Raw genomic sequence first — 27,693 nt, 5'->3', positions numbered from 1 at the left:
TCCCAGATAATTTATAGAGGGCGCTTAAGCTGACCCCTAGGGAGCCTCAGAGTTTGACTCAATAATGATGGATTCCCTACCTCTTTTCCAGGTTTCTAAACCAGATTCTGTGCAAATTACCAATCGCATTGTAATTCAACCTTGAAAAGAATTTTGTGGAGAATATTTCCAAAGGTTTAAAAAAATCTTAACTGAATTGTTTCTCTTTGTTTCCGCTTAAACCGCTACTCAATTTCTTTGAAGAACAGGTTGCTTTAGCGACAACCATACTGGACGCAGACACTCAGGACTACTGATTTTACATCACAGTCTTTTAAAGGCCAAATTTGAAAACACGGCTGGGGATTATGGAGAGGTGGGCCTCACACGTTCCAGAACCTTCTCACAACCAGAGAAAAACGCTGCACAAAGAAATAACCCATGTTCTGTGCATCCATTACATGCAAGGCATTGCACTCCCTCGTCACTCGTTATTTTACAAGGACACCTGCCAGACCAGGGAAAACGAGAGGTACAAGGTTTGCGGAGGCCGGTAAACAGCATCCCCAGCGCGGCGGGGTTGAGCGTGGAGGCCAAGTTTCTCGTGGGCAGCCAGGTGGAAGCGCGCGCCCTGCGTGGTCACCGCGGTCTTCCTGCGGGCCAATCAGGAGGCGGGTGGGAGGGGGCGCGGCCGGCCAGGGCAGGACCGGTTTTGGCTCCTCAGGGTTCTGCTCACGTGCGCAGGGCGGGCTGGGGCCCCAGCGCCGGCGCCTCCCGGTTCCCCGACCGCCATGGAGCGGCTGACGTTACCCGCCGGCAGCGCGGCGGCCGTGGACGAGTACATGGAGTACCGGAGGTGAGGCGGTGGCTCCGCGGGGCCAGGAGGCCCCGGGCAGGCGCGGTCCCTCTCGCTGGAGGAGCTCTGGAGGCGCGGGCGGGCCCGGCCCCCGTCGCGGGAGGAGCGCTGGAGGCGCAGGCAGGGGCTCAGCGCTGGCTCGCTTGGGCTCCCGGAATCCCTTCCCGGGCTGGTGGGGGAAGCTTACATTGATTGCAGGTTTTCTCTTTCTGTAATTAAATATTGTACTGACGCGCAGTTCTATTCTAATAAGTTTCTTCCGAGGCAATTTAAAAGGCCTCCCGCTCTGACCTCTTTGAGGAAGGATTATTAACTAGATTTATGCAAAGATCCTTTTTTTTGTTTTCTTCTAAACTGCCAGTGTAGATTACACATTGAGTACTCGGGGCCTGTAAAAGCAGACATCAAGTTTGCATGTTAACTTAGTAATAGGGTAAGTTGTGAACTTCTAAACGTGCTCCCAACCCCGAGGGGCAGGTTTTAAGAGAAAGACACTGGTGTAGTGTTGGTGGTTCTGGAGAAACTCTTCTCTGGAAACTGGAAGTGCAGCCGCTCCTAGGGCTTTAGGGAGTGATTCACTGCCTGGGGCCCTGACAAAGACCGATGCACCTGTAGCGATGTGTTTTTCCGGTCTCCCAAGAAAGGTTTTTTTTTGTGTGTGTGTCTTTATTGGAGTATAATTGCTTTACAATGGTGTGTTACTTTCTGCTTTATAACAAAGTGAATCAGTTATACATATACATATGTTCCCATATCTCTTCCATCTTGCGTCTCCCTCCCTCCCACCCTTCTAGGTGGTCACAAACCACCTAGCTGATCTCCCTGTGCTATGCGGCACTTCCCACTGGCTATCTATTTTACATTTGGTAGTGTATATATGTCCATGCCACTCTCTCACTTTGTCCTAGCTTACCCTTCCCCCTCCCCATATCCTCAAGTCCATGCTCTAGTAGGTCTGCATCTTTATTCCCGTCTTATCCCTAGGTTCTTCATGACCTTTTTTTTTTTTTTCCTTAGATTCCATATATATGTGTTAGCATACGGTATTTGTTTTTGACAGTTGGGAAACTGGGTGAGTGGGAATTACTGGAGAGGGACAGGCAGGAGGAAGGGGAGTTGAGGTGTGTGTGCGTGTGTGTGTGTGTGTGTGTGTGTGTGTGTGTGTGTGTGTGTATAAGGGGGAAGTGAGACGATCGTATCCTCACCTGGGAAGCTTGAGCGGCCTGAAACCCAAGCCAGAGGAGTTGCTCTGCTTAAAGGTGGTCGCCCCAAATTACTTGGGCAAATGAGTTCCTATCTGACTGCACTTCCCTCTGGCTGTCTAGGTGACATACTTTTGGGTAATGCCTAGAAATGTCTTGGTAATTCTGAGCCAGAAAAAGTGAGGGTGAGAAGCTTGATGGGTCAGGGCTCGTTCCTGGTTCGGGTAACGCAGGGAGACTTGTGCCCAGAACAGCTTCCACCCAGCCCTCATGTAGGGCAGAGCGGGCTCTTTGAGGCTCCAAGTCTTACATTTCCTTGGGAGCAAGTTGCTGGGTCCTGATGTTGACTGATAACTTAGATATTTAGATATTCAGGTATGTGGAATGTGGGCCTTCAGTTGCAGTCTCTTGCCTGGCCCAGAAAATGTTAGGGCCTGGGAGGAAATTATTTTTCAAACATAAACTACCTGGAATAATTCTCTAAAAGTTAGGGGCTTGCTGCTCAAAGTGTAGCAGTCATGGCATCACCAGGGAGCATCACCAGGCCCTCTTCAGGCATTTTAATCTTAATCTGCATTTGAACTAGATTTCTTCGGGATTCTGTAAATAAAGTTTGAGCTACACTGGTTTAGAACTTAAAATTAAATGATCTCTTTCTTTAAAGATCTGCATTGATCTTAAGGTCTTTTTAGTACCTGTTGGTATACTTCTTGGTAGCTATAATAAAGTAAGTGGCCCAAAACTTATCGCAGAATAAAATGGCTTTTGTTTTTATTTTTTTTACTATTGTGTATCTAAATTATTTAAGTAAGGAAGAAGCTTGTAATGGTTTCATAGCCTCTGAGTTGGTTTTATTTATCTACCTCAGCTAAAGGCTTGAAAGTATGGAAAAGAGTATGGATTGCACCAAAAATTATGTAGCATTCTGCAAACAACATTTTTCATGACTTTTTAAGGAGGTATTTTCAAGGAGATATTTCTTCAATTTTAATTGTGCTTCCTTTTCCTCCAGGGAGTCCAATTCTTAATTTCCTAAGAAATAGTGTTGGCTTAATTTTTCCCATAAAATTTTGAGGTCGGTCTTCTGGAATTAAACAATGTTGCACCTGATTACTCAATGCATATGTTGGGTTTGAGCTGGTGCAGATCCAAGGGTGTTTGTGGGTCCCATCTTAATTTAAACTCCTGGCCAGGGTTTGGAGTTAAGTGTGGGCATTAGTCATGTTGTCTTCAGCGTCGATGTTTTTTGTACCATTTATTTTTCGGGGGGGGGCTATTTTTTAAGGAGGAAAATATTAGAATTTTTTAGCAGTTTAGGCTCCAGCTTTTAACGGGAAAAATGAGCATGTTTGCTTCAGAATCAAAGGAGAAACTGAGATGAATATGTGGTAATTCTCTAGTGGTAAACATGGATCATTGAAGTCAGATGTTATGAATTCATTGACTTTCTTATTCATAATTCTCTTTTATATGGGAAGCAAAAGCTTTATTACTATTGTGTGTAATTTTGCTATTAACATGAGCCTAAGTAAAAAAAGCCGAAGCAGCGTTTCCTTTGACTATACAAGTATAGCTTAATTTTAGTATTTTTAACCTGGAAAATAAATCCACAAGGCTTAAGAGAAGTATTTTTTTGTTATAGAATTGTTGGTGAGGATGATGGAGGGAAACTTTTTACTCCTGAAGAATATGAAGAATACAAAAGAAAAGTCTTACCTATGCGTTTACAGAACAGATTATTCGTGAGCTGGCGATCATCAACTGGAATGGATTGTAAACTTGTGGGTCCAGAGACACTGTGTTTTTGTACCCATAGGTAAGATATTTTATTGCTAAGGTTTCTGGTGATTAGGAAGTATAAAACTGTAGCAGAGCATATCTTCCTTCTATAAATACCATTATTGGTGATCATTGGAAAACATTTGAAAACAGGCTTTTATATACCAATAATATGCCAGAAATTATTTAAGGTTTTTGGGGGCTATATTTTAAAAATTTCTGTTGTATCAGATTAGAACTCATTATGGAGTTTATCACCTTAAACATCTTTTCTCTTACCATTGGTTAGAAAGATATTGGTGCCCCTGTGGCTTTGCCAGGGGTCTTTCAGTTAGGCTGGGGAGCAGAGTCTGCCTCTCCCACCACTGGACAAGGTAATAGAGGATGGGTCATCAGACTGCAGAGCTGATTTTATTTTTATTTTTTTCTCTGCAGAAAGAGTTTATTTTATTATTCATTTTCACCTTTCATTATGAACATTTTCAGACACACTCAATATTGGAGAGTATGGTGTAATCGACCCCCACATAGCCATTCTTCAGCTTACATAAGTTATGCAGAACTGATTTTAGAGTTGCTTGAGTTGAGCTACACTGAACAGGTTACCAATCTACAAATAGAAGCATTTCTCCTCACATTTACTAATCTCCCTTTACACTTTAAGAAGTGTGTTGTATGAATACCTTTCTCTTTTATTTACACACACACACACACACACACACACATACACACCTGTGAAGGATTGGTTCCAGGACCCACTGCGGACACCAAAATCTGGGGATGCTCGAGTCCCATAGCTGGGCCCTCCTGTCTGCAGATGTGGATTCCGCCACCCTCAGATCATAAACGTAGTAGGAACACAATACGTGGTTGGTTTAATGCCCAGATGAGGAAGCCATGGATACTGAGGGCCTACTGCATATTTACTGGAAAAAAAAATCCGCAGTTTAAACCTGTATTGTTCAGGGGTCAACTCTGTGTGTGTCTGTGTGTGTGTATGTGTGTGTATGTATATATATACCTTTCTTTAAACAAAAATACAAGCACACAGCTTTTTATTACAAGTGGTCCTCTTCTGAGAAAAGCACGTGGAGGAAAGGAAATACATGAGGCTCCAACCATTGATGTGTGTTACCTATACTTGAGGTTTGCATTTTGCTGTGTTTATCCTGTTCTTCTTTAAATTTTATGACTGTCACAGGTCTTAGTTGTAAAGCTCAAAAGGACAAAGCTGCTTCAAGGAAAAATCACAGAAACTATTACGTGGTTTTAGGTAACGACTTCAACTTTCTGTTCCAAAGGAACCATGGGAGAGCTGCCCTGTTCTGATAGTTTCTGGGGCTCTTTCCTGAGGTGCTCTGTGTAGTTGCTGTTTACAGACTTGCAGTTTGCTGGAGGTTGTTAGGCAGTTGCTAGGATAAGTAATGTTGTGTATAGATTGACTTGAAATTTATTTAGCAACCCCAAATAAAAGCACTGTGGAGGAATGGAGGATGAGGGTTATGTTGATATCTTTCAGAAATGAAGAGGACTTTAGTAAATTTATGTTAGTTTTATCATTTATCCTTGTAAAAATTTAGTGCCAGTCTCATATCTATGTATAATTGTACAGCATGGAATTAACCTTCAAAACTGACCCAACCCCACTTGGATGGGAAAGTTCTTTAGTACCAGTCACTCAGTGAGATCTCTGTCTGAATTAATTTTTCCCTATTATGGATGTGAAACATTGGTTATTTAAGGAAAATGAGGGATATATAGAAACATAGGAAGAAGACTCACCGCCTAAAGCCGGCTGCTGTTAATATGTTTTTCTATGTTCATGTACTTTTTTCTTTACATAGTTCATTTAGTTGTTAATTATATGTATGTATAAATATTGAACCAGTTTTTCATTACAGAATCACGGAAATGTTTCCACATGGTTCGTAGTAATTGCAAAGAAGATTTTTAATACCTGCTTGATATTCCAGCTAGTCCAGTGGTGTTCACTGTGTTTTCCCCAGAGCTATGACGGAGTCTCAGGGGCGTACCAGGTGGAAGGGCAAGTTAGGGGAAGGACAGACTCCAATTATGGCTCTTCGCCTTGCTTTAACCAATTCTGCTTTAATCTATTTTGTATAGTATTATGGTTCTGTAAAAGATTTTATTTAAAGAAAAGTTTTCACTGGTAAAAGAGTTTGAAAACTATCTTCTAGTAATATACTTATCCATTCCCTTATTATGAGTATGCTTTATATATATTGCTATTGTAAGTACTGTTGCTAATGCTATCCTTACGCACAAAGCTCTTTATATACATGGGATAATTTTCTTAGGGTATATTCTTCAAAAATGAACCATGTAGGTTAAAGGATGCATCTTTTTATGTTTCTTGAAACCCTATTAAATGGGATTGGTTCTTTTGTAACACTCTTGACAGCACTGTGAAATATGTACAGTTAAGAAAACTTTGGCTCTCTTTGCTAAGTGAAAAATGGTATCTCGTTATTTTAACTTCTGTTACCTAGGATAATATTGAGAATAATAAATTTAATATTATTTTACTGAGTATCACTTAATGAGAAGGAAGCCAGTGGCCTGAGAAAATTAGGTACAGCATTTTAACAAAGAGCTTTGGCTTTGAAAGGTGTTGATAATTTATTTTGAAGTTTAAAGTTAAAAATTAAATTATATTAAAATAAATAGCATTATTATACATTTATTGAACTTATTTCAATTTTAAGTAGCAGACCTGTGAAAATAAATGTAAATAATGCACTTTGATAGAAAGAATTTTCATGAAGAAGTTTTTTCATGCTCTTGGGTTGTGCTTCTGTATTAAAGAATCTGTAGTGGTATTTTAAGAGAATTGTTTGCTATTTCTTTGTATATTGTTGTGAAAATTCTTCTTAAATAATTAAAAATAAAAATCTAGATGGGTGAAGATTTTTCTGACCAAAGCAACAGAGCTGACAAATACTGCATGCAGGGGAGTGTATTTTCAACCTTACTGATAAGAACAATGAAACAAAAATAAAAATGAAAAAGAATCATTTTGTATTTAACAGAACAGCAGTTGTCATTTCTGGCAGTACCTGCATTGTGCTTTTATTTCTTCTCTTTTATTTTTTTTAGGTATAAGCAACATAAAACTGACTTTGAAACGATTCCTCAGCAGCGCCCCATCAGCCTGCCTTGTCAAGTGACGGGCTGCCCATGCAGGGCTTACCTCTACGTGCCTCTGAATGGCAGGCAGCCCATTCGCTGCAGGTGCAAGCACTTTGCTGATCAGCATAGTGCTGGGCCTGGCTTTATGTGCAATGCCTGTGAGTTACATTATGATAAACACACGAACAGAATGCTTTTATCTCCTTATTGAATGTGTGTCTCTGTGCCAGTTTCATTCAGCTACAGCGACATTAAACAACTAGGATGATGGATATCTACTCTAAAATTTTATTTTTGTGGAAAATCTCAGTTATTTATATGCTTTGCAGTCATCAACCTTAATCTCTAATCTCAACCTTAATCTCATGTAATTCAAATAAGTAATAGTAATAGATTTTAAAGAATCACTAGATGTGATCTGATTCAAATTTTTGAATCGTGGACGTTTTACCAACTGAATTCTATTTACAGAATAATAATCCTTAAAAAGGATTTTATAAGTCTAAAAAATTTGTATAATTTGCTGGCAGATTATTATGTTATTGCCTAAGACATAGATTAATGGGAAAAGCAAAATGTAACATGATGCTTTTAACACTTTGTAGGCAATAGCACCCTTATCTCGATACGTATACCCAAATCCCAGCCACCATCCCATATACCCTTCCTGTTCATCATCCTTTTAGAAACTCTTTGAAATAGATAGGATATATTTTTAAAATTCTTTTAAAAATTTTATTTTATTTTTACTTATTTATTTTTGGCTGCATTGGGTCTTCATTGCTGCGCACTGGCTTTCTCTAGTTTTGGCTAGCCGGGGCGATTCTTTGTTGCGGTGTGCTGGCTTCTCATTGCGGTGGCTTCTCTTGTTGCAGAGCACGGGCTCTAGGCACGCGGGCTTCAGTAGTTGTGGCACACGGGCTCAGTAGTTGTGGTTCACGGGCTCTAGAGTGCAGGCTCAATAGTTGTGGTGCACAGGATTAGTTACTCTACGGCATGTGGGATCTTCCTAGACCAAGTCTCAAACCCATGTCCCCTGCATTGGCAGGCGGATTCTTAACCACTGTGCAACCAAGGAAGCCCTAGGTAGGATTTTTAAAAAAATGGGTAAAATATATTTCTTCAGGAGATAGTTTTTCCAGTTCTTTTTGTAGTATCTTGAATTGAAATCTTGTGATGAAATATGTTATAAAACATTTTTAATGACAGTGGCAGAAATAAATATGTTTCACTGATGAAGTATGGAAGTATTTGAATAAAACTTATTTATTATGTGCCTTGGTTCCCGTACACATTTGTCAGAAGTGTGAGTGTGTAAAGATTTTGTTAATGGTGTATTCTGGACTCCATTTCAATGTGGCTTTTTTTTTTTTACAAACAGTAATTTTATTGATATAATTCACATACTATATAATTCATCCATTTTGAGGGTACAACCTAATGGTTTTTAATATATTCACAGAGTTGTGCACCCATCACCACAATAAATTTTAGAATATTTTCATCACCCCAAAAAGAAATTCCATATCAATTAGCAGTTATTCCTTATTTCTTCCTTCCCTCAGCTCTAGACGACCAATAATCTACTTTCTGTCTCTGTGGATTTGCCTGTTCTAGACATTTCATATAAGTGGAATCATGGAGTATGTGGTCTTTTCTGATTAGCATCTTTCACTTAGTGTAATGTTTTTATGATTCATCCATGCTGTAACATGCATCAGTACTTCTTTCCTTTTTGTTGTTAAACAGTATTCTGTTGCATCTTTCTATGTCTTTGGGTTGGCCTTCCAATATGGCTTTTATGGGGAATTGACTCACAGAGACGTTTCCACATTATTTCTTCACCACTGGGCTGTCCCCCCCCATACCTGCTTTTAACTCAGTATTTGAGGAGAGGGCCTGTATTTCCTGGCTCTCCAATGTTTAGCTCAGTTTCCTTTAGTCCTGATTGGTTTTTCCAATTTTTTTTTTTTTGCTATGGACTCTCTTACCATTTTAGCATCTTTTAAAAGTAAGAGCAATGGCTGGGAGGGAGTGAGTTCAGGGGCTAGGGGTAAGAGGTACAGGGGCCAGAGCACAGTGTATGAGGGATCCAGATTCAGGTGACTTTGGCCAAGCGAAGTGGTTTATAGGGCATACAGCTCATTACCTATATTTTAAAATGTTTAACTTGGTTTACATCTTGATTCAGGTTCTCAGTGTTCAGGATTCCATAGCTCCTTCACTTGTGCTTGTGGTCAGCCTGCATATGCCCATTACACAGTAGTGGAAACTAAGGAAGAAAGACTGGCTCAGAGAAAACCGGTGGGACGGGACGTTCCTTATGCAGCAATGGGAGGATTAACTGGCTTTAGCTCGCTGGCAGAAGACTACATGCGATTAGATGACAGTGGAATTGGTAAGTGACGATATATGAACTGTGAGCTTGTCATATTGTGCTAACACAATATGTGTTACGTGCGCTAACAATAATGAAGCCTTGTATTTGTTTTGCACTTTAAGTTCTTCATGTTATTTTCAAAAAATATTCTCTCATTTGATTTTTATTTTTTTCAAAAGATTCTATTGTCACTATCCGATGTATGATTATTACAGAAAAATTAGAAAACATAAAAGATCACTCCTACCCCAACACTCATACCGAAATCCCAACTCACAACCCCATTGTTTGTAATAGCGGAATAATAATTTGTTTTATTTGATATGATACAGTTTACCTGTTATCCTATTGTATGTAATTTTTGCCATTATAACCATCTCATTTTGGAAACATAGGCTTTTGTCCATGTGTGTATGTACATGGTATCACATCTGTAGTAATATATGATCATATGCATGTATGTCTACATGTATGCACACAAATATATCCACTTGCATATATAAAAACTTAAAGTAATATACAGAGAAGTTTAATTGGATATATCTCAAACTATTGAAGGTAGCTGGATCCTTCTGGGAAAAAGAACTATGGTTCCTATCTACTTTAAATACTTCTATGTGTGTGGATTTTTTTTTTCATAAAAAACATGTATTACTTTTATTTTTTTATTACAAAGATTACAAAAACATAAATCAATATTTTCTTGTTAAAACAGATTCAAACAAGTCCCCCTTGAACACTTTTCTTAACCCCAGATTCTTTCCTAGAGTGTAATTTGCTGTCATCAATTGATTTGTATTTCTCTTTTTAATGTACATTTTTATAGTTTACTTTTTTTAACTTAGAATAATTTTTGAAGGCCTATTATATCAGGATATACAAATCTACTTATATTTTAACTGCTTCGTAGTATTCCACACTATAGATATATATCAGTTTTCTGAACCATTTCCTTGTTCATGGCATTTAGATTGTTTCCATTTTATTTTTTTGCCTTTACAAACATCGTGCCCCCCAAATCCTTGAACTTGCTTCCTTGTGTACTATGTGAATTTGACTCTAAGGCAGATGGAGAGAAGTAGAATTGTTGGGTTGAAGAGTGTGCACATGTGAAATTGTAATACGTTCTGTCGAATTGCCCTCCAAAAATGCTGTACTTGCTTATACTTCCTTTAGTGATGTTTTAGCTTACCTATTTCCAAACATTTATGCTGATCATTGATGTCATTAAACTTAGTTTTTTTGCCAGTCTAATGTGTGAAAGTGTTATCATTGTTTCAGTTCAGTTGATTTCCCTCATTATTAGTGAGATGAGAGTATTCTTATATTTAGTGTCCATTTTACTTTCTGTGAATTGTCTGTCCATATACTTTGCTTATTTTTATGTTTTTCTATTTTCTCATTGATTTATAAGAAGTCTTCTTATATATTCTGTATACTAATCCTTTGTATATATTTTGCAGATATTTTCTTCCAATATGTCATTTGTCTTTTGGGTTTTTTACTTCTTATTGTTGTTGTTTTACAGTTTTTAAATGTAGGAAACAGGCCTTCCCTACTCTAATTTTATAAATATGTTCTCCTTCATTTTACTTAATTTTTTTGCTTTTATGTTTAGCTTTCTTATGTATCTGGAATTTATTTTTTGTGAAAGTGTGAGGTGTGTATAACTTTGGTTTTTGTCCAAATCAATGGCAAGTTATACAAACACCATTTTTCCCAAGTAATTTGAAACTTTACCTTTACCATATTCTATTGTACTTTCTATTTTGTGCCATTGGCCTTAATTGCATATTTTGTGCCAATATTTCGTATTTTTAATTATTGTTCTTCATAGTGTGCTTTGATAATTGATATGGTAAATTCTTCCTGTTTGTGTTCATTTTTCAGGATTGCCTTGATATATTTGTGCATTTTCTCTTCTAGGTTATTTTATAACTAGCTTGTTAAATTCCATAAATAAATCCTTTTTCAATTTTTATGGATACATGATTGTATTAGGCTCACGCAACAGTTACAGAAAACCCAGTTATCAGTGGCAAACAAAAGTGATGGTAATGATGTTGTTGATGATAATTACGACTTTGTACTGCGAGGCTTGTTCCAGCCTCTTTATATCTATTACCTCATTTAATCCTCACAACAGCTCTGAGTTAGGTGCTATTATTAATCCTTTTTGCAGACGAGGAAACTCAGCACAGAGTAGTAAAACATCTTGTTCTGTGTTATTCAGCTAGTAAGTGGTAGGACTGGGTTCAACCCCAAAATTGCTATGGGCTCATTAGTCAGACTCATTATTGTCTATTTCTGTGCGACTACCTTATTGTTTTCATTACTACAGCTTTATAATAAATTAATATGTATGCCTTCATTTTTTTACTTTAGAATTTTCCTGACCTATTCTTCCCTTTTAATTCTTTCAGACCTTTGGCATTGTTTTTAAAAAACATTCTATTATTACAAAACTTTCTATTATTTTAGTTGAATATGTAGATTAATATAGGAAGATTTGCTGTTTTAAAATATTGAGTCTCTTCATTTCTTTGTCTTCTTCTGTGTAGCTTAGTGGAATTCTGAAGTTACCTTCATGAAAGTCCTGCACAATTCTTAATTTTATTTCTAGATACTTCATCGTTTTTATAGCTATCATATATGGATTTTTCCCTTCCTTTATATTTTCTAGCGATTATTGTTTGCTTATGAAAAAGGAAATGTTATATGCTGCTTTTGTTACCAGTCATTATTACTTAATGTTAAGATTTTAAATGTATATCTTTAGTTGATTTTGCATATACAGTTGACCCTTGAGCAACAGGGCTTTGAACTGCAAGGGTCCATTTATACATAGATTTTTTTTCAGTAGCAAACACTATGATACTATACAATCTGTAGTTGGTTGAATCTGCAGATGTGGAACCGTGGATAACGGAAGGCTGACGGTAAAGTTATATGTGGATTTTGACTGCGTGAAGGGTCGGCACCCTTAACCCCTGCACAGTTCAAAGGTCAACTGTAATGATAGTTTTGCTTCTTCCTTTCCAATGTTTATGACTCTTCTTACTCTTTGACCAATCAGAATGACTGGTACTTTCAGAACAATGCTAAGTAATAGTGTTAGTAGCCAGCATCTTTGCCTTTTTGTGACTTCTGGTATTTTATCACTTAAGTATCTTTATCATAGAAAGAAAAAAAAACTTTTCCTTCTGGCCTCTGCTGGAAGGTGGGGTGAAGAAAGATGAGAACGAGGAGAGGAAACATAAGATGTTTTTGTCTTGATTTTAGATGTAGGGGAGCCCAGAGCAGAGGGATGTCTGCTCCATTAGCCATGTAGAGTCCTGGACAGAGATGATCTTTTGCTGGAATTTGTTCCTTTGTGATACTGAAGGAGCCCGTAGTAATTCCCAGCTCCTGTGGGGTGCTTGGAAGGCAGGTGAGCTGTGAGGCAGTGGGCCTGCCATAGCATCTGTCATAGCAAGGGGCCAAAGGTGACTGCAGAGCAGAGCTAGATGTGGTTCCCCTGAGCTCTGGGGGATTCGGTAGAAAAAGTGGCAGGCAGCTGAGAGGTCTGTACTTCTAGTGAGAGCGTGTGAGGCTACCAGGCCCTACCAAGCTGAGAGACTAAATTGCAACTTTTGCCAGCCTTTAGCGTTTGAGATCAGTAGCGCACACGGCCACCAGAGAACACACAAGGACCTGGCTGGACCTGAGCCCCCTTCTCTGATCTTCCCACAGGTCGCAAGAGGGAGGAGCTGGGGAAGGAGGGGTGCAGGAATCTGAAAGGCTGAGCAACTGTCCCACACTATTCACTTTATAGGAAAGGACTAAGAGTTTATTTCCTTCTCTCTACCCGTGGATGGGGATAGGCATGTGGGGGAGGGGTGGTTTGTGAAGAAGTAGAGGACTTATTAATTTTTTCTGCAGCTTCCTTCCTTTCTGTCCAAAAGTGAATGTAGCAGTTGGTCTTTGTAGTTTGTGGTTTAGGATTATGATTGTTTCCCCATTTCATTGAAGGAGTTTTCTTTATTTTTTCATATTTTGTTTTTAGATGGTTTCCCAGTAAGGAATAGAGGAAAAATACACTTATTCTATCCTCTTTAACTAGAGGTTTTTAAATTCTGAATGTCTTGCTTTTGATAATGTTTTGTGATTATGTTAAGGTCTTATACTTCTTTGCTGACATACAATTACATTCGTGCATTTTTTTTTTCCTGTGAGAAAGGTCTCTGAGAAATGCAGAAGTACTTTTATCCATTTGCCTTTACTTTATATGGCAAAAATTTATATAAACAAAAATTTTCATTGTACAGAAAGGATTTTTATAATGATTCTGCTTGGGGCTCTAATTTATTTCACATTTGAAATAACTTCTTTGTATCCTAACAAATAAAGATTTAATTTTCATTCTTCACATATTTTGTTCTCAGGTGCACCTTCAGGTGAATTTTTAGACTCTCCAGTTACAGCCATGGACCACCCATTTCTAAAAGCATTTCAAGCATCATCTAGCTCTTCTCCAGAAACACTAACAGATGGTAATGAAATTAAATTGAGAAATAGTTTTGGATGTAGTCAAGAATATAGATTGATACATTTTCCAGATTACTCTTTTTTTCCAGTATTACCACAATTTGATTATCATTTCACTTTTATATTGTCCAGGCACTGAGAAAAAGCAATAATCTTCATTTTAATTGGGAAAAAATTGTTAAATCTTGGAATTATGAGGATTCTGATAATACAAAAATTTGGAGTTTTAAAACCTTATTCTGGGACATGTTATTGCTTTGATCTGAATAAGAGAGCCCTCTAGTGGACTAATTGCCTTGATCCTTTAGGCTCTCCCAAACAAGGTGTAATCCCTTGATAATTATAGATTAGCAAGGTTTTACCATTTATAAATTGCACATAAAAATGAATAAAGTTCATTTTTATACATTTTTAAGTATTCTATTTCCTTTATTGAAAACAAGAATAAAAACAAAGAAGGAATTTGTATGATTTATGAGGTATTTAATATTTTAAAATATTCTGAAATGAGAATTTTCTTTGATTTATTTGTGTTTTCATACAACCTTTTCATGTACACTGACTTTTTGCGCAAGGGATTTGCACAATGAAGTAATTATAAGATGTAGATAGAAGTAAGAAATCAAAACAAAAGAAAAGGACACAATTGTGTCACTTTTTTTTAGTGAGGTATAGTCGATTTACAGTATTATATTCCTTTCAGGTATACAACATAGTGATTCAGAATTTGTATAGATTATACTCTATTTAAAGTTGTTATAAAATATTAGCTATATTTCCTATGCTGTACGATATATCCTTGTAGCTTATTTATATGTAGTAGTTTCTATCTCTTAATCCCCTTCCCCTATCTTGCCCCTCCCCAATTTCCCTCTTCCCACTGCTGACCACTAGTTCATTCTCGATATCTGTGAGTTGTGTCAACTTTCAAAGTTGATGTAACTATTACATTAAGCTGCAGTTTTGACTGAGTTTTAGTGGTAGCCAAGGTACAAAAAGGAAGGTGAGATCAGTTAAATACTTTTCCTTATTAGAAAGGAGGAGCCATGAATTCCTCGGTGCACATGAAAGTTGTACCAGTGCTGGATTTTTTTTTTTATAAATTTATTTATTTATTTGTTTTTATTTTTGGCTGCGTTGGGTCTTTGTTGCTGCGCACGGGCTTTCTCTAGTTGTGGAGAGCGGGGGCTACTCCTCGTTGTGGTGTGCGGGCTTCTCATTGCAGTGGCTTCTCTTGTTAGGAGCACGGGCTCTAGGCACGTGGGCTTCAGTAGCTGTGGTACGCGGGCTCTAGAGTGCAGGCTCAGTAGTTGTGGCGCATGGGCTTTGTCGCTCCGCGGCATGTGGGATTTTCCGGGGCCAGGGATCAAACCCATGTCCCCTACATTGGCAGGTGGATTCTTAACCACTGCGCTACCAGGGAAGCCCCCCAATGCTGGATTTTAAAGAAATTTATGTAGTGACCCTCAATGATGCAGTAGCCCAAGGTTTTTAAAAACTTTTTTTCAGCAAATGCAGCCTCTGGTTGGTTAATTCTGATACTTACCTTTGAAAAAAGTGGTAATATCCCATTTTACCAGATAAATGGTAACATACCATTTATTAAAATGTAGCTCAGTGAAGGTGATTCTGCAAGAAGCTTAGCTCAGGTGGTCCAGTGTGATCCAGGGAAAGACCCAGGGTTTACAGACGAATGGATAGAGAGCATATATTCTAAGCAATTTTTCTTGTTTTTCTCAACAAGATTTGTATTAGGTAGTTGTTGGCAGTGTGGTTATACTCTGTGGTGATCATCTGGAGTCATATGATTTTTGTGTTGCTGGTTGAGGGTGAATTCATATGCTTTAAAAACAAGAACAGGTGTTCAGGTTGATGTTCTATTTTGGATGTGAAGGGACCCAACCAAGACATTCCCCTGAAATGAAGGTGAACTTTTCCATGGAATTAGGTGCTTGGCTTACCTACAAGGAAAACCAGATTTTCCTTCCTGAAGCGATTTTAAGTTCCTTTCAGCACATAAACTAGTTCTTGACAAGGTATAAAAGAGTAAATACCATGGAAATGGTTAAAATTATTTTCGTTTTGAAAAATTTCAAAGCAGGAAGTAGCATCACTTTTGGTTGCCTACACAAACTCTCTTAGTCTGTTCAGGTGGCTGTAACAAAATAGCATAGACTGGGTTGCTTATAAACAGTAGAAACTTATTTCTCACAGTTCTGGAGGTGGGGAAGTCCCAGATAAAGGTGCCAGCATGGTTGTGTTCTGGTGACAGTGCTCTTCCTGATTCACAGCCAGTGCCTTCTCCTTGTGTCCTCACATGGTAGAAGGGTTGAGGACTCTCTATGGGGTCTCTTTTATAAGAACACTAATCCCATTCATGAGCGCTCCACCCTTATGATCTAAGTACCTCCCAAAGGCCCCACCTCCTAGGATCATCACATTGGGCATTAGGATTTCAACATATGAATTTTGGGTGGTGGGGGGAGGGGGCAGGAACACAAACATTCAGACCTTAGTGCAAACCTTCAATAGTTACTTCTGCGCATTATCTGTGACCGTGGTACATGAATTTCTAGCTGTAAAATTTAAAAAGTAGTTGAACAAAGCTAAATGAGCTCTGATGTGAAATAGCTATATGGTGTAATTTAATATGAACCACTTGAATATTTGGAGAATGTTTACCAATGAACATTACTTTTGTCTTATGATGCCCTGCTTTCTGAAAAAGAGGGAGTAGGATCAATGATTCATTTAGATCATTTCTGGTTTGAAAAACACAAAATAATCACTCAGAAGGAGGAAAGTTTTTTTTCTGTTTTTTATTTCAGAAGAATTTATAATTATATGAGTACAGTTGACTCTTGAACAACACAGCTGGGTTAGGGACCCCCCACCCCTGTGCACTTGAAAAATCCTCGTATAAGTTTACAGCTGGGCCTCTGTATCCACAGTTCCTCTGTAACCACAGTTCCTCCACATCTGCAGATTCAACCAACCCAGGAGCATGCAGTAGTGTAGTAGGTATTTTTTGAAAAAAATCTGAGTATAAGTGGATACACAGTGCAAACCCATGTTGTTCAAGGGTCAACTGTACTTAGATTTTTCTTTTTCCTTACTAGTAGGTACAAGCAGTCAAGTTTCTTCCTTAAGGAAACCTGAAGAGGACGATATGGCTTTCTTTGAAAGACGATACCAGGAAAGGGTAAGTCTGTAGGAAAACCTGCTTACATTAAGCATTTACTTGTAACAGAGGCACTGTAGAACAACTATATATTGATTGTGGATCATCATTAAAAATAATTTATAACGTCTACTTATAGCTAGTGTTAGGCTTTGAGGCTTATTTAGAACAATTCAGAGAGAAACAGGACTAATGAATATGATAATTTATGGAGGTCATAAAGATTGACTAAATATACACATAAAATTGTCAATAATAAAGACAACCTGAGCAGATTTGTAAATTATATATATGTTGAATTCGTTTTTTAAAATTAAGTAATTTATTTATTTTTGGCTGCGTTGGGTCTTCATTGCTGTGCGCGGGCTTTCTGTGGTTGCAGTGAGTGGGACCTACTCTTTGTTGCGGTGTGCGAGCTTCTCATTGCAGTGGCTTCTCTTGTTGCAGAGCACAGGCTCTAGGCACGCGGGCTTCAGTATTTGTGGCACGTGGGCTTACTAGTTGTGGCTTGTGGGCTCTAGAGCGCAGGCTCAGTAGTTGTGGTGCACGGGCTTAGTTGTTCCATGACATGTGGGATCTTCCTGGACCAGGGATCGAACCCATGTCCGCTGCATTGGCAGCCGGATTCCTAACCACTGGGCCATCAGGGAAGTCCCTGTATATTGAATTCTTAATGTATAGTATTTCTACTCCTTAGTGGCTTCTAGGTATAGGCAGACTCAAGTTAGAATTACCCAATAGCCTTTAAGAAACAGAACACTAAACATAAACATATTTTAACAATTTTCAGGGCTCAACAACTACAGTGTTGATGTGTTCCCTGCTTTCAGTAATGATAATTTTCATCAGTTCACCACCACGCCATAAACTCCTTGGGGATAAGTATAGTATTTTTTGTTATCTGTATTTTCCCCAGAACTAAGTACAGTGCCTTGTACATAACATGTTTTCAATAAATATTTATGGAAAATTGAAAAGATAAATACAGGTATAATTGATATTTGCTTTCACACGTCATCTACTTGCACATGTGATGTGTTTCATGTCAGTGTTCATATTTGAAAGTTTTGTTTTGTTCTTGTTTATTGCCAGGTGAGGGGATGCTGGCTTGATGAGGCATGGGGGATTGTATCCAGCCATATGGTACATTCCCCAAAGTGCTTTCCTTAGGATTATTTCATAGTTGCTTTGTGGGCGTTCATTGTCTCTCTGACTAGGTAGTAAGTGCCATGAAAGTAAAGACACTCATCACTTTTTGTTGTATTCTCTACAACTCTTAAACAAGAGCTTGTTGAGTAACTAAAGGTGTGGGAAAAGGAGACCATTAAATAAATTCACCATCCAGGGGCAGAGGAAGTGAGTAGGGGACAGAGAGATTAGCATGTCTTTCCTAATGAAGAACTTTAAAGTATAGGGAGACAGTCCTTGGTATGACTTAAGGCAGTGATAAATATTGTCTGTGCTATAGCCATTCATCATATGTGGCTATGTATGTCTAAATTTAAATAAATTAAAAATTATTTCCTCAGTCACACTAGCCATATTTCAGGGGCTCAGTAGCCACATGTGGCTAGTGGCTACCTTGTTGGGCAGTGCAGAAAGTTCTTTTGGAAAGCTCTGATCTAAGAGAAAGAGGTGGTGGTAGAATTTCGGGGCGGGGGGGAGGATGAAATAGAGTGAGGAAAGAAGAGGCTATGTTTGCAGCATCATCAAGGCTAGACTTTTTTTTTTTTTTTTTTTTTGCGGTATGCGGGCCTCTCACTGTTGTGGCCTCTCCCGTTGCGGAGCACAGGCTCCGGACGCGCAGGCTCAGCGGCCATGGCTCATGGACCCAACTGCTCCGCGGCATGTGGGATCCTCCCGGACTGGGGCACGAACTCGTGTCCGCTGTATCGGCAGGCAGACTCTCAACCACTGCGCCACCAGGGAAGCCCAAGGATAGACTTTTAATCAGATCAATCTGTGTTCTTAGAACACACGCGTTCACAGCTGAACCTTAGTTTTTCCTCATAGGCTTATGAGGGACAGGGTTCTAGAACTCCTTCCTTCCCTCCTCCAGGAGCTTGGGTAGTGTTGACTGCCTTGAAAAACATGCTGATGGTATTTGCTTGTGGCAAAGTAAAGGGGGTGGTTCTTATCTGTGAATGTTTTAGGGGATATACCTGGCCCATCCAGACTACTTATTATAAATAGACCTAGAATTTATGGATTTATGGGATGTGGTTTATAGCTCTTCAGCCTGTGTGATTTATGGATTTATGAGATACAGCTTATAACCTCTCCAGCCTTTGTGATGAATGGAGTATAAAAACTAAGAAACTCAAACCTAAACAACTTCCTCTGAGCTGACGTGTATCATACACGTTGTTAGTACTCATCTTTTACTCCAAAAAACTATGACAAGCACCGTTGAGGGAAAAAGGATGATTAGGAAACTAAATCTGATGGCTTCAGGGCCCCATTTGAAAGCAGTGCTACATCTGAATCTGGTTTTGGTTGTATCCTTTGCTACTCATTGGTATCATTGGGTGTGGGGAAGAATCCATGGTTAGTGTGAATTGGTTTTGATAATTGAAGCCTTTGTGGTAACATAGTTTACTAACTACTTTTACATATTAAAGAGTTGCTTCTTAGCTTCTGTAATATATCAGATCAAATTATTTTCTTCCATTGTGGATGGCCTTTGGTCTCTTTTCCTCAATAAAAGAGAATTTTATTAAGGAAACAATTATTAAAGGTCAGCTAGGTGCAAGACACTGTGTTAATGCCCGGAAATTAAAAAAAAATTTTAAGGAGAGGGCAGACAGCAGAAGCAAGAAGAACTATAGTCCTGTAGCCTGTGGAACAAAAACCATATTCACAGAAAGACAGACAAGATGAAAAGGCAGAGGGCTATGTACCAGATGAAGGAACAAGATAAAACCCCAGAAAATCAACTAAATGAAGCAGACATAGGCAAACTTCCAGAAAAAGAATTCAGAATAATGATAGTGAAGATGATCCAGGACCTCGGAAAAAGAATGGAGGCAAAGATCGAGAAGATGCAAGAGAGGTTTAACAAAGACCTAGAAGAATTACAGAACAAACAAACAGAGATGAACAATACAATAACTGAAATGAAAACTACACTAGAAGGAATCAATAGCAGAATAATGGAGTCAGAAGAACGGATAAGTGACCTGGAAGACAGAATGGTGGAATTCACTGCTGTGGAACAGAATAAAGAAAAAAGAATGAAAAGGAATGAAGACAGCCTAAGAGACCTCTGGGACAACATTAGATGCAACAACATTCGCATTATAGGGGTCCCAGAAGGAGAAGAGAGAGAGAAAGGACCAGAGAAAATATTTGAAGAGATTATAGTAAAAAACTTCCCTAACATGGGAAAGGATTAGCCATCCAAGTCCAGGAAGCACAGAGAGTCCCATACAGGATAAACCCAAGGAGAAACACGCCGAGCCACATAGTAATCAAATTGGCAAAAATGAAAGACAAAGAAAAATTACTGAAAGCAACAAGGGAAAAACGACAAATAAGATACAAGGGAATTCCCATAAGGTTAACAGCTGATTTCTCAGCAGAAACTCTACAAGCCAGAAGGGAGTGGCATGATATACTTAAAGTGATGAAAGGGAAGAACCTACAACCAAGATTACTCTACCCCGCAAGGATCTCATTCATATTCGATGGAGAAATCAAAAGTTTTACAGACAAGCAAAAGCTAAGAGAATTCAGCACCACCAAACCAGCTCTACCACAAATGGTAAAGGAACTTCTCTAAGTGGGAAACACAAGAGAAGAAAAGGACCTACAAAAACAAACCCAAAACAATTAAGAAAATGGTCATAGGAACATACATATCGATAATTACCTTAAACGTGAATGGATTAAATGCTCCAACCAAAAGACACAGGCTTGCTGAATGGATACAAAAACAAGACCCATATATGTGCTGTCTACAAGAGACCCACTTCAGACCTAGGGGCTCATTCAGACTGAACGTGAGGGGTTGGAAAAAGATATTCCATGCAAATGGAAATCAAAAGAAAGCTGGAGTAGCAATACTCATATCAGATAAAATAGACTTTAAAATAAAGAATGTTACAAGAGACAAGGAAGGACACTACATAATGATCTAGGGGTCAATCCAAGAAGAAGATATAACAATTATAAATATATATGCACCCAACATAGGAGCACATCAATACATAAGGCAACTGCTAACATCTATAAAAGAGGAAATCGACAGTAACACAATAATAGTGGGGGAATTTTAACACCTCACTTACACCAATGGACAGATCATCCAAAATGAAAATAAATAAGGAAACAGAAGCTTTAATTGACACAACAGACCAGATAGATTTAATTGATATTTATAGGACATTCCATCCAAAAACAGCAGATTACACTTTCTTCTCAAGTGCGCATGGAACATTCTCCAGGATAGATCACATCTTGGGTCACAAATCAAGCCTCAGTAAATTTAAGAAAATTGAAATCATAACAAGCATCTTTTCTGACCACAGCGCTATGAGATTAGAAATGAATTACAGGGAAAAAAACGTAAAAAACACAAACACATGGAGGCTAAACAATACACTACTAAATAACCAAGAGATCACTCAAGAAATCAAAGAGGAAATTAAAAAACACCTAGAGACAAATGACAATGAAAACATGATGATCCAAAACCTATTGGATGCAGCAAAAGCAATTCTAAGAGAGAAGTTTGTAGCTATACAAGCCTACCTGAAGAAACAAGAAAAATCTCAAATAAACAATCTAACTTTACACCTAAAGGAACTAGAGAAAGAAGAACAAACAAAACCCAAAGTTAGCAGAAGGAAAGAAATCATAAACATCAGAGCATAAATAAATTAAATAGAAACAAAGAAAACAATAGCAAAAAAAAAAAAAAGAAAACAATAGCAAAGATTAACAAACTAAAAGCTGGTTCTTTGAGAAGATAAACAAAATTGATGAACCATTAGCCAGACTCATCAAGAAAAAGAGGGAGAAGACTCAAATCAATAAAATTAGAAATGAAAAAGAAGAAGTTACAACGGACACTGCAGAAATACAAAGCATCCTAAGGGACTACCACAAGCAACTCTATGCCAATAAAATGGACAACCTGGAAGAACTGGACAAATTCTTAGAAAGGTATAACCTTCCAAGACTGAAGGAAGAAATAGAAAATATGAACAGACCAATCACAAGTAATGAAATTGAAACTATGATTAAAAATCTTCCAAGAAACAAAAGTCCAGGACTAGATGGCTTCACAGGTGAATTCTATCAAACATTTAGAGAAGAGCTAACACCCATCCTTCTCAAACTCTTCCAAAAAATTGCAGAGGAAGGAACACTCCCAAACTCATTCTATGAGGCCACCATCACCCTGATACCAAAACCAGACAAAGATACTACAAAAAAAATTATAGACCAATATCACTGGTGAATATAGATGGAAAAATCCTCAACAAAATAGTAGCGAACAGAATCCAACAACACATTAAAAGGATCATACACCATGATCAAGTGGGATTTAGCCCAGGGATGCAAGGATTCTTCAATATACGCAAATCAATCAATGTGATACACCATACTAACAAATTGAAGAATAAAAACCGTATGATCATCTCAATAGATGCAAAAAAAGCTTTTGACATAATTCAATACCCATTTATGATAAAAACTCTCCAGAAACTGGGCATAGGGGGAACCTACCTCAACATAATAAAGGCCATATATGACAAACCCATAGCAAACATCATTCTCAATGGTGAAAAACTGAAAGCATTTCCTCTAAGATCTGGAACAAGACAAGGATGTCCACTCTCACCACTATGATTCAACATAGTTTTGGAAATCCTAGCCACAGCAATCGGAGAAGAAAAAGAAATAAAAGGAATGCAAATTGGAAAAGAAGAAGTAAAACTGTGACTGTTTGCAGGTGACGTGATACTATACATAGAGAATCCTAAAGATGCCACCAGAAAACTACTAGAGCTAATCAATGAATTTGGTAAAGTTGCAGGCTACAAAATTAATGCACAGAAATCTCTTGCATTCCAATACACTAATGATGAAAAATCTGAAAGAGAAATTAAGGAAACACTCCCATTTACCATTGCAACAAAAGGAATAGAATACCTAGGAATAAACCTACCTAAGGAGACAAAAGACCTGTATGCAGAAAGCTATAAGACACTGATGAAAGAAATTAAAGATGATACCAACAGATGGAGAGCTATACCATGTTCTTGGATTGGAAGAACCAATATTGTGAAAATGACTATACTACCCAAAGCAATCTACAGATTCAATGCAATCCCTATCAAATTACCCATGGCATTTTTTACGGAACTAGAACAAGAAATCTTAAAATTTGTATGGAGACACAAAAGACCTCAAATAGCCAAAGCAGTCTTGAGGGAAAAAATTGGAGCTGGAGGAATCAGACTTCCTGACTTCAGACTATACTATAAAGCTACAGTAATCAAGACAATATGGTACTGGCACAAAAACAGAAACATAGATCAATGGAACAAGATAGAAAGCCCAGATATAAACCCACACACCTATGGTCAACTAATCTATGACAAAGGAGGCAAGGATATACAATGGAGAAAAGACAGTGTCTTCAATAAGTGGTGCTGGGAAAACGGGACAGCTACATGTAAAAGAATGAAATTAGAACACTCCCTAATACCATATAGAAAAATAAACTCAAAATGGATTACAGACCTAAATGTAAGACTGGACACTATAAAACTCTTAGAGGAAAACATAGGAAGAACACTCTTTGACATAAATCACAGCAAGATCTTTTTTGATCCACCTCCTAGAGTAATAGAAATAAAAACAAAAATAAACAAATGGGACCTAATGAAACTTAAAAGTTTTTGCACAGCAAAGGAAACCATAAAAAAGACGAAAAGACAACCCTCAGAATGGGAGAAAATATTTGCAAACGAATCAATGGACAAAGGATTAATCTCCAAAATATATAAACAGCTCATGCAGCTCAATATTAAAAAAACAAACAACCCAATCCAAAAATGAGCAGAAGACCTAAATAGACATTTCTCCAAAGAAGACATATAGATGGCCAAGAAGCACATAAAAAGCTGCTCATCATCACTAATTATTAGAGAAATGCAAATCAAAACTACAATGAGGTATCACCTCACACCAGTTAGAATACGCATCATCAGAAAATCTACAAACAACAAGTGCTGGAGAGGGTGTGGAGAAAAGGGAACCTTCTTGCACTGTTGGTTGGAATATAAATTGATACAGCCACTATGGAGAACAGTATGGAGGTTCCTTAAAAAACTAAAAATAGAATTACCATATGACCCAGCAATCCCACTACTGGGCATATACCCAGAGAAAACCATAATTCAAAAAGACACATGCACCCCAATGTTCATTACAGCACTATTTACAGTAGCCAGGTCATGGAAGCAACCTAAATGCCCATGGACAGACGAATGGATACAGAAGATGTGGTACATATATACAATGGAATATTACTCAGCCATAAAAAGAAACGAAATTGGTTCATTTGCAGAGACGTGGTTGGATCTAGAGACTGTCATACAGAGTGAAGTAAGTCAGAAAGAGAAGAACAAATATCGTATATTAACTCATACATGTAGAACCTAGAAAAATGGTACAGATGAACCAGTTTGCAGGGCAGAAATTGAGACACAGATGTAGAGAACAAATGTATGGCCACCAAGTGCGGAAAGCTGCGGGGGTGTGGGGGTGGTGGTGTGATGAATTGGGCAATTGGGATTGACATGTATACACTGATGTATATAAAGTTGATGACTAATAAGGACCTGCTGTATAAAAGAATTTTAAAAACTTAGGGAAGAGAAAGAGGAGGTGTTTTTGCTCTTTGGATGATGTATTAGGTGGATGTGTTTGCTAAGTACTATTTGAAATGAGTAAACACTGCTTTAGCTTTTGTTGTTTGTTTAGCATATTTGATCTTTTTTGATGTTACTGCAAATGTAACACTTGGCCCTAAATGAGAGGGGTAAGGGGATTAGCATTTGAGTGCTTATTAAGTACCTAGATTTATATATATATATGTGTGTGTGTGTGTGTGTGTATATATGTGTGTATATATATATGTGTATATATGTGTGTGTGTATATATATATAAAATCTTATTTAAACCTTTAGAACAACCCTATTACATAGTGCCTATTACTATGACTTTTTTACAAAGGACAGAACTGTTGGTTAGTAGTTTGCCTCAGATGGTTAATCAACAGTAGAGGTAGAATTCAGGTATTCTTCTGACTCCGAGGCCCATAATCTTTGCCTCAGAACAGAGTGTTCTTTGGGGGTCCTCCAGATGACCTGTTGACCTTTACAGTGTACAAGAGTGATATGAGTGTACGATTTTTATTTATTTTTTTGGCCGTGCTGCGCAGCATGCGGTATCTTAGTTCCCTGACCAGGGATCGAACTCGTGCACCCTGCAGGTAAGTGTGGAATCTTAACTCTGGACTGCAAGGGAAGTCCCGAGTGTATGATTTTTGAATGAGGTTCCCAGCCAACTCAAAGAGGAGAGAGAGAGAGGGAGAAAATGGGGAAGAGACAGAGGTGAGATTCATTCACTTTTATTTTTAGGAGGTTACTTGCAGTTTGGTGAGATTGGGTAGACTGGTTTTACCAGGCCTCTTCTGGTTTCTTTGTATTATTCCCGTCATATTAGGAAGTAAGAGGCCTTGCCTCCACCCACCATGAGCCATATTTTCTCTCCCCTTCTTTTGCAGGGGTAAGGCAGTGGTGCTGCCTTGGAATTGGTGTGAGTGTGAGTGGCAGTAAAAGGAACGTGGGTTTTGTGTTCTATGGAGTCTTTTTTTTTTTTTTCCCAAGGAAAGGATTTATATGTTTCTGAAAGATCAGAAGGCTGCTGCTTAGGGTATGCAGGCTTCTTCTTTGTTTCAGTTACAGTGGAGAAGGACAACCTTCAGGAAGGTAACTGTTGAAATGTAGAAATCAGAATTATAGGTAACTGTCCTTTAAGCAGTATGTGTTCCAGAGATAATCCAACTGGATTAGGTGTATCCTGTAACGCTGTAGGGAATGTGCATAGGCTGGATGTAAGGTTAGGCATTTAAGCTTTTCTTTTTTTTAACTTTAGTGGCAATTAAAATTAATTTAATCATTTCTCCAAAGCAATATTCATTATATGTTATTTTTGTTAAAATGCTTTTGTAAAGTTGAAATCAAACAGTACTAGATGACTTTTTTAAAAAAATTTATTTATTTATTATTTTTGGCTGCGTTGGGTCTTCATTCCTGTGTGCAGGCTTTCTCTAGTTGTGGCGGCTTCTCTTGTTGCGGGGCACGGGCTCTAGGCACGTGGGCTTCAGTAATTGCAGTACGTGGGCTCAGTAGTTGTGGCTCGTGGGCTCTAGAGCACAGGCTCAGTGGTTGTGGCACACAGGCTTGGTTGTTTCACAGCATGTGGGATCTTCCTGGAGCAGGGCTCGAACCCGTGTCCCTGCATTGGCAGGTGGATTCTTAACCACTGCGCCACCAGGGAAGTCCCTGATTACATTTTTAATTAAAAAATTTTGTCTTTGACTGGGTTTGAGATACACACACACACACACACACATATACACACACACATACTCACACACTGAGATAGAGACAGAGCCCTTGACAGGACCCCTCTCTGCAGGGTTCTCGCTTTTGTGCTCATTCTCTGAGTCCTCTGTTCAGTCAGCACTCCTCAAATCTCTCCCGTGTGCTGGGCTACGTGTGTGAAGGGGTGTGTGTGTGTGTGTGTAAGTGAGACTCTCTGCCTCTTCCTCCTCCCTCTGACCCATTCTCTCTCTGTCTCTAAGGTGTTAATGAAGTCTGCCCTGTCTCTGAGAGAGAAGAAGAGAGGAAACACAGGAGGGAGAGGAGTTGGGAGCTTGCATACCCCAACAAACCATATTTTAAAAATGCAGTTAGGTCCCTTCAACAATCAGATTGTGGCTTTAGTATTTAGCAGCTTAATAACCGCTAGGTGTGTAAAATGGCTGTGATAAATAAGACATGAACCCAAATGATGTATGTGCAACCTTTTTTTTCTTTAGGATGTTTTACAAATTATTATATCAACAAATATTTTAAATTTTCAGATAAAAATGGAAAAGGCTGCTAAGCAGAAAGGAAAAGCACCATTGCCATCAACTACAAAATCTTCATGAAGACTACTGGGGAAATTAAAACCAGCATCCAAATATGTCTTTTGTGTGTTAATTATTTAAGTATAATAATACAATTTATTTTTCCTCAAATAATTTACTTCTTTTTCTGTGTAAAAATATCTTTTTGAATGTTTCCTTAATTTATTTAAGTGAAAATACCTTATACTACTTTTGTCAAAATTCATGATTTACTACTTTATATAAACTTTTTATCTCTCCTAACAAATGAGGTTATTTTTACATTAGCCAAAAGCTTAAAGTACGGTAAATATTTTTAGTTTATAATAGTTTAACTTTTTCAGGCTATTTTAAAAATTAAAGATGTTATTGAGGGTTTTGAACAAATATATTTCGTTCAAAATAGTTACATGAATATCCTTAATTTTTATTTTTCAAACTTT

General features: G+C 38.1%; 1 protein-coding gene across 9 annotated transcripts; it reads left to right on the top strand.

Moving 5' to 3' along the window:
• Positions 1-702: 702 nt before the first annotated feature.
• Positions 703-27,693, top strand: FAM221A (family with sequence similarity 221 member A). Of its 9 annotated transcripts, none has more exons than XM_060156062.1 (8): positions 703-835; positions 3,680-3,853; positions 6,934-7,124; positions 9,158-9,364; positions 13,771-13,878; positions 16,993-17,075; positions 26,942-27,048; positions 27,224-27,693. In XM_060156062.1, the coding sequence occupies exons 1-8, from the start codon at positions 771-773 to the stop codon at positions 27,225-27,227; spliced, it is 939 nt and encodes a 312-aa protein (XP_060012045.1). In that variant the 5' UTR covers positions 703-770; the 3' UTR covers positions 27,228-27,693. The 9 variants fall into 9 exon arrangements, with proteins under 9 accessions (XP_060012045.1, XP_060012049.1, XP_060012048.1 ...); XM_060156066.1 differs by lacking the exon at positions 27,224-27,693 and adding an exon at positions 25,514-25,564 and having other exon boundaries at positions 26,942-26,959; XM_060156065.1 differs by lacking the exon at positions 26,942-27,048 and having other exon boundaries at positions 16,996-17,075.

This window comes from Lagenorhynchus albirostris, chromosome 8 (genome assembly GCF_949774975.1).
Source record: "Lagenorhynchus albirostris chromosome 8, mLagAlb1.1, whole genome shotgun sequence".
NCBI classification, from domain to species: Eukaryota; Metazoa; Chordata; class Mammalia; order Artiodactyla; family Delphinidae; genus Lagenorhynchus; species Lagenorhynchus albirostris.
The sequence above is the reverse complement of the archived record's forward strand: the minus strand, read 5'-3'. Positions and strand labels throughout refer to the sequence as shown.

Bases quoted from the DNA above. Each gene is read 5' to 3' on its own strand.
- FAM221A (XM_060156061.1), top strand. From the start codon at position 771: ATGGAGCGGCTGACGTTACCCGCCGGCAGCGCGGCGGCCGTGGACGAG. The intron at 836-3,679 runs GTGAGGCGGTGG...TTTTTGTTATAG, and splicing joins GAGTACATGGAGTACCGGAG to AATTGTTGGTGAGGATGATG. The intron at 3,854-6,933 runs GTAAGATATTTT...TATTTTTTTTAG, and splicing joins CTGTGTTTTTGTACCCATAG to GTATAAGCAACATAAAACTG.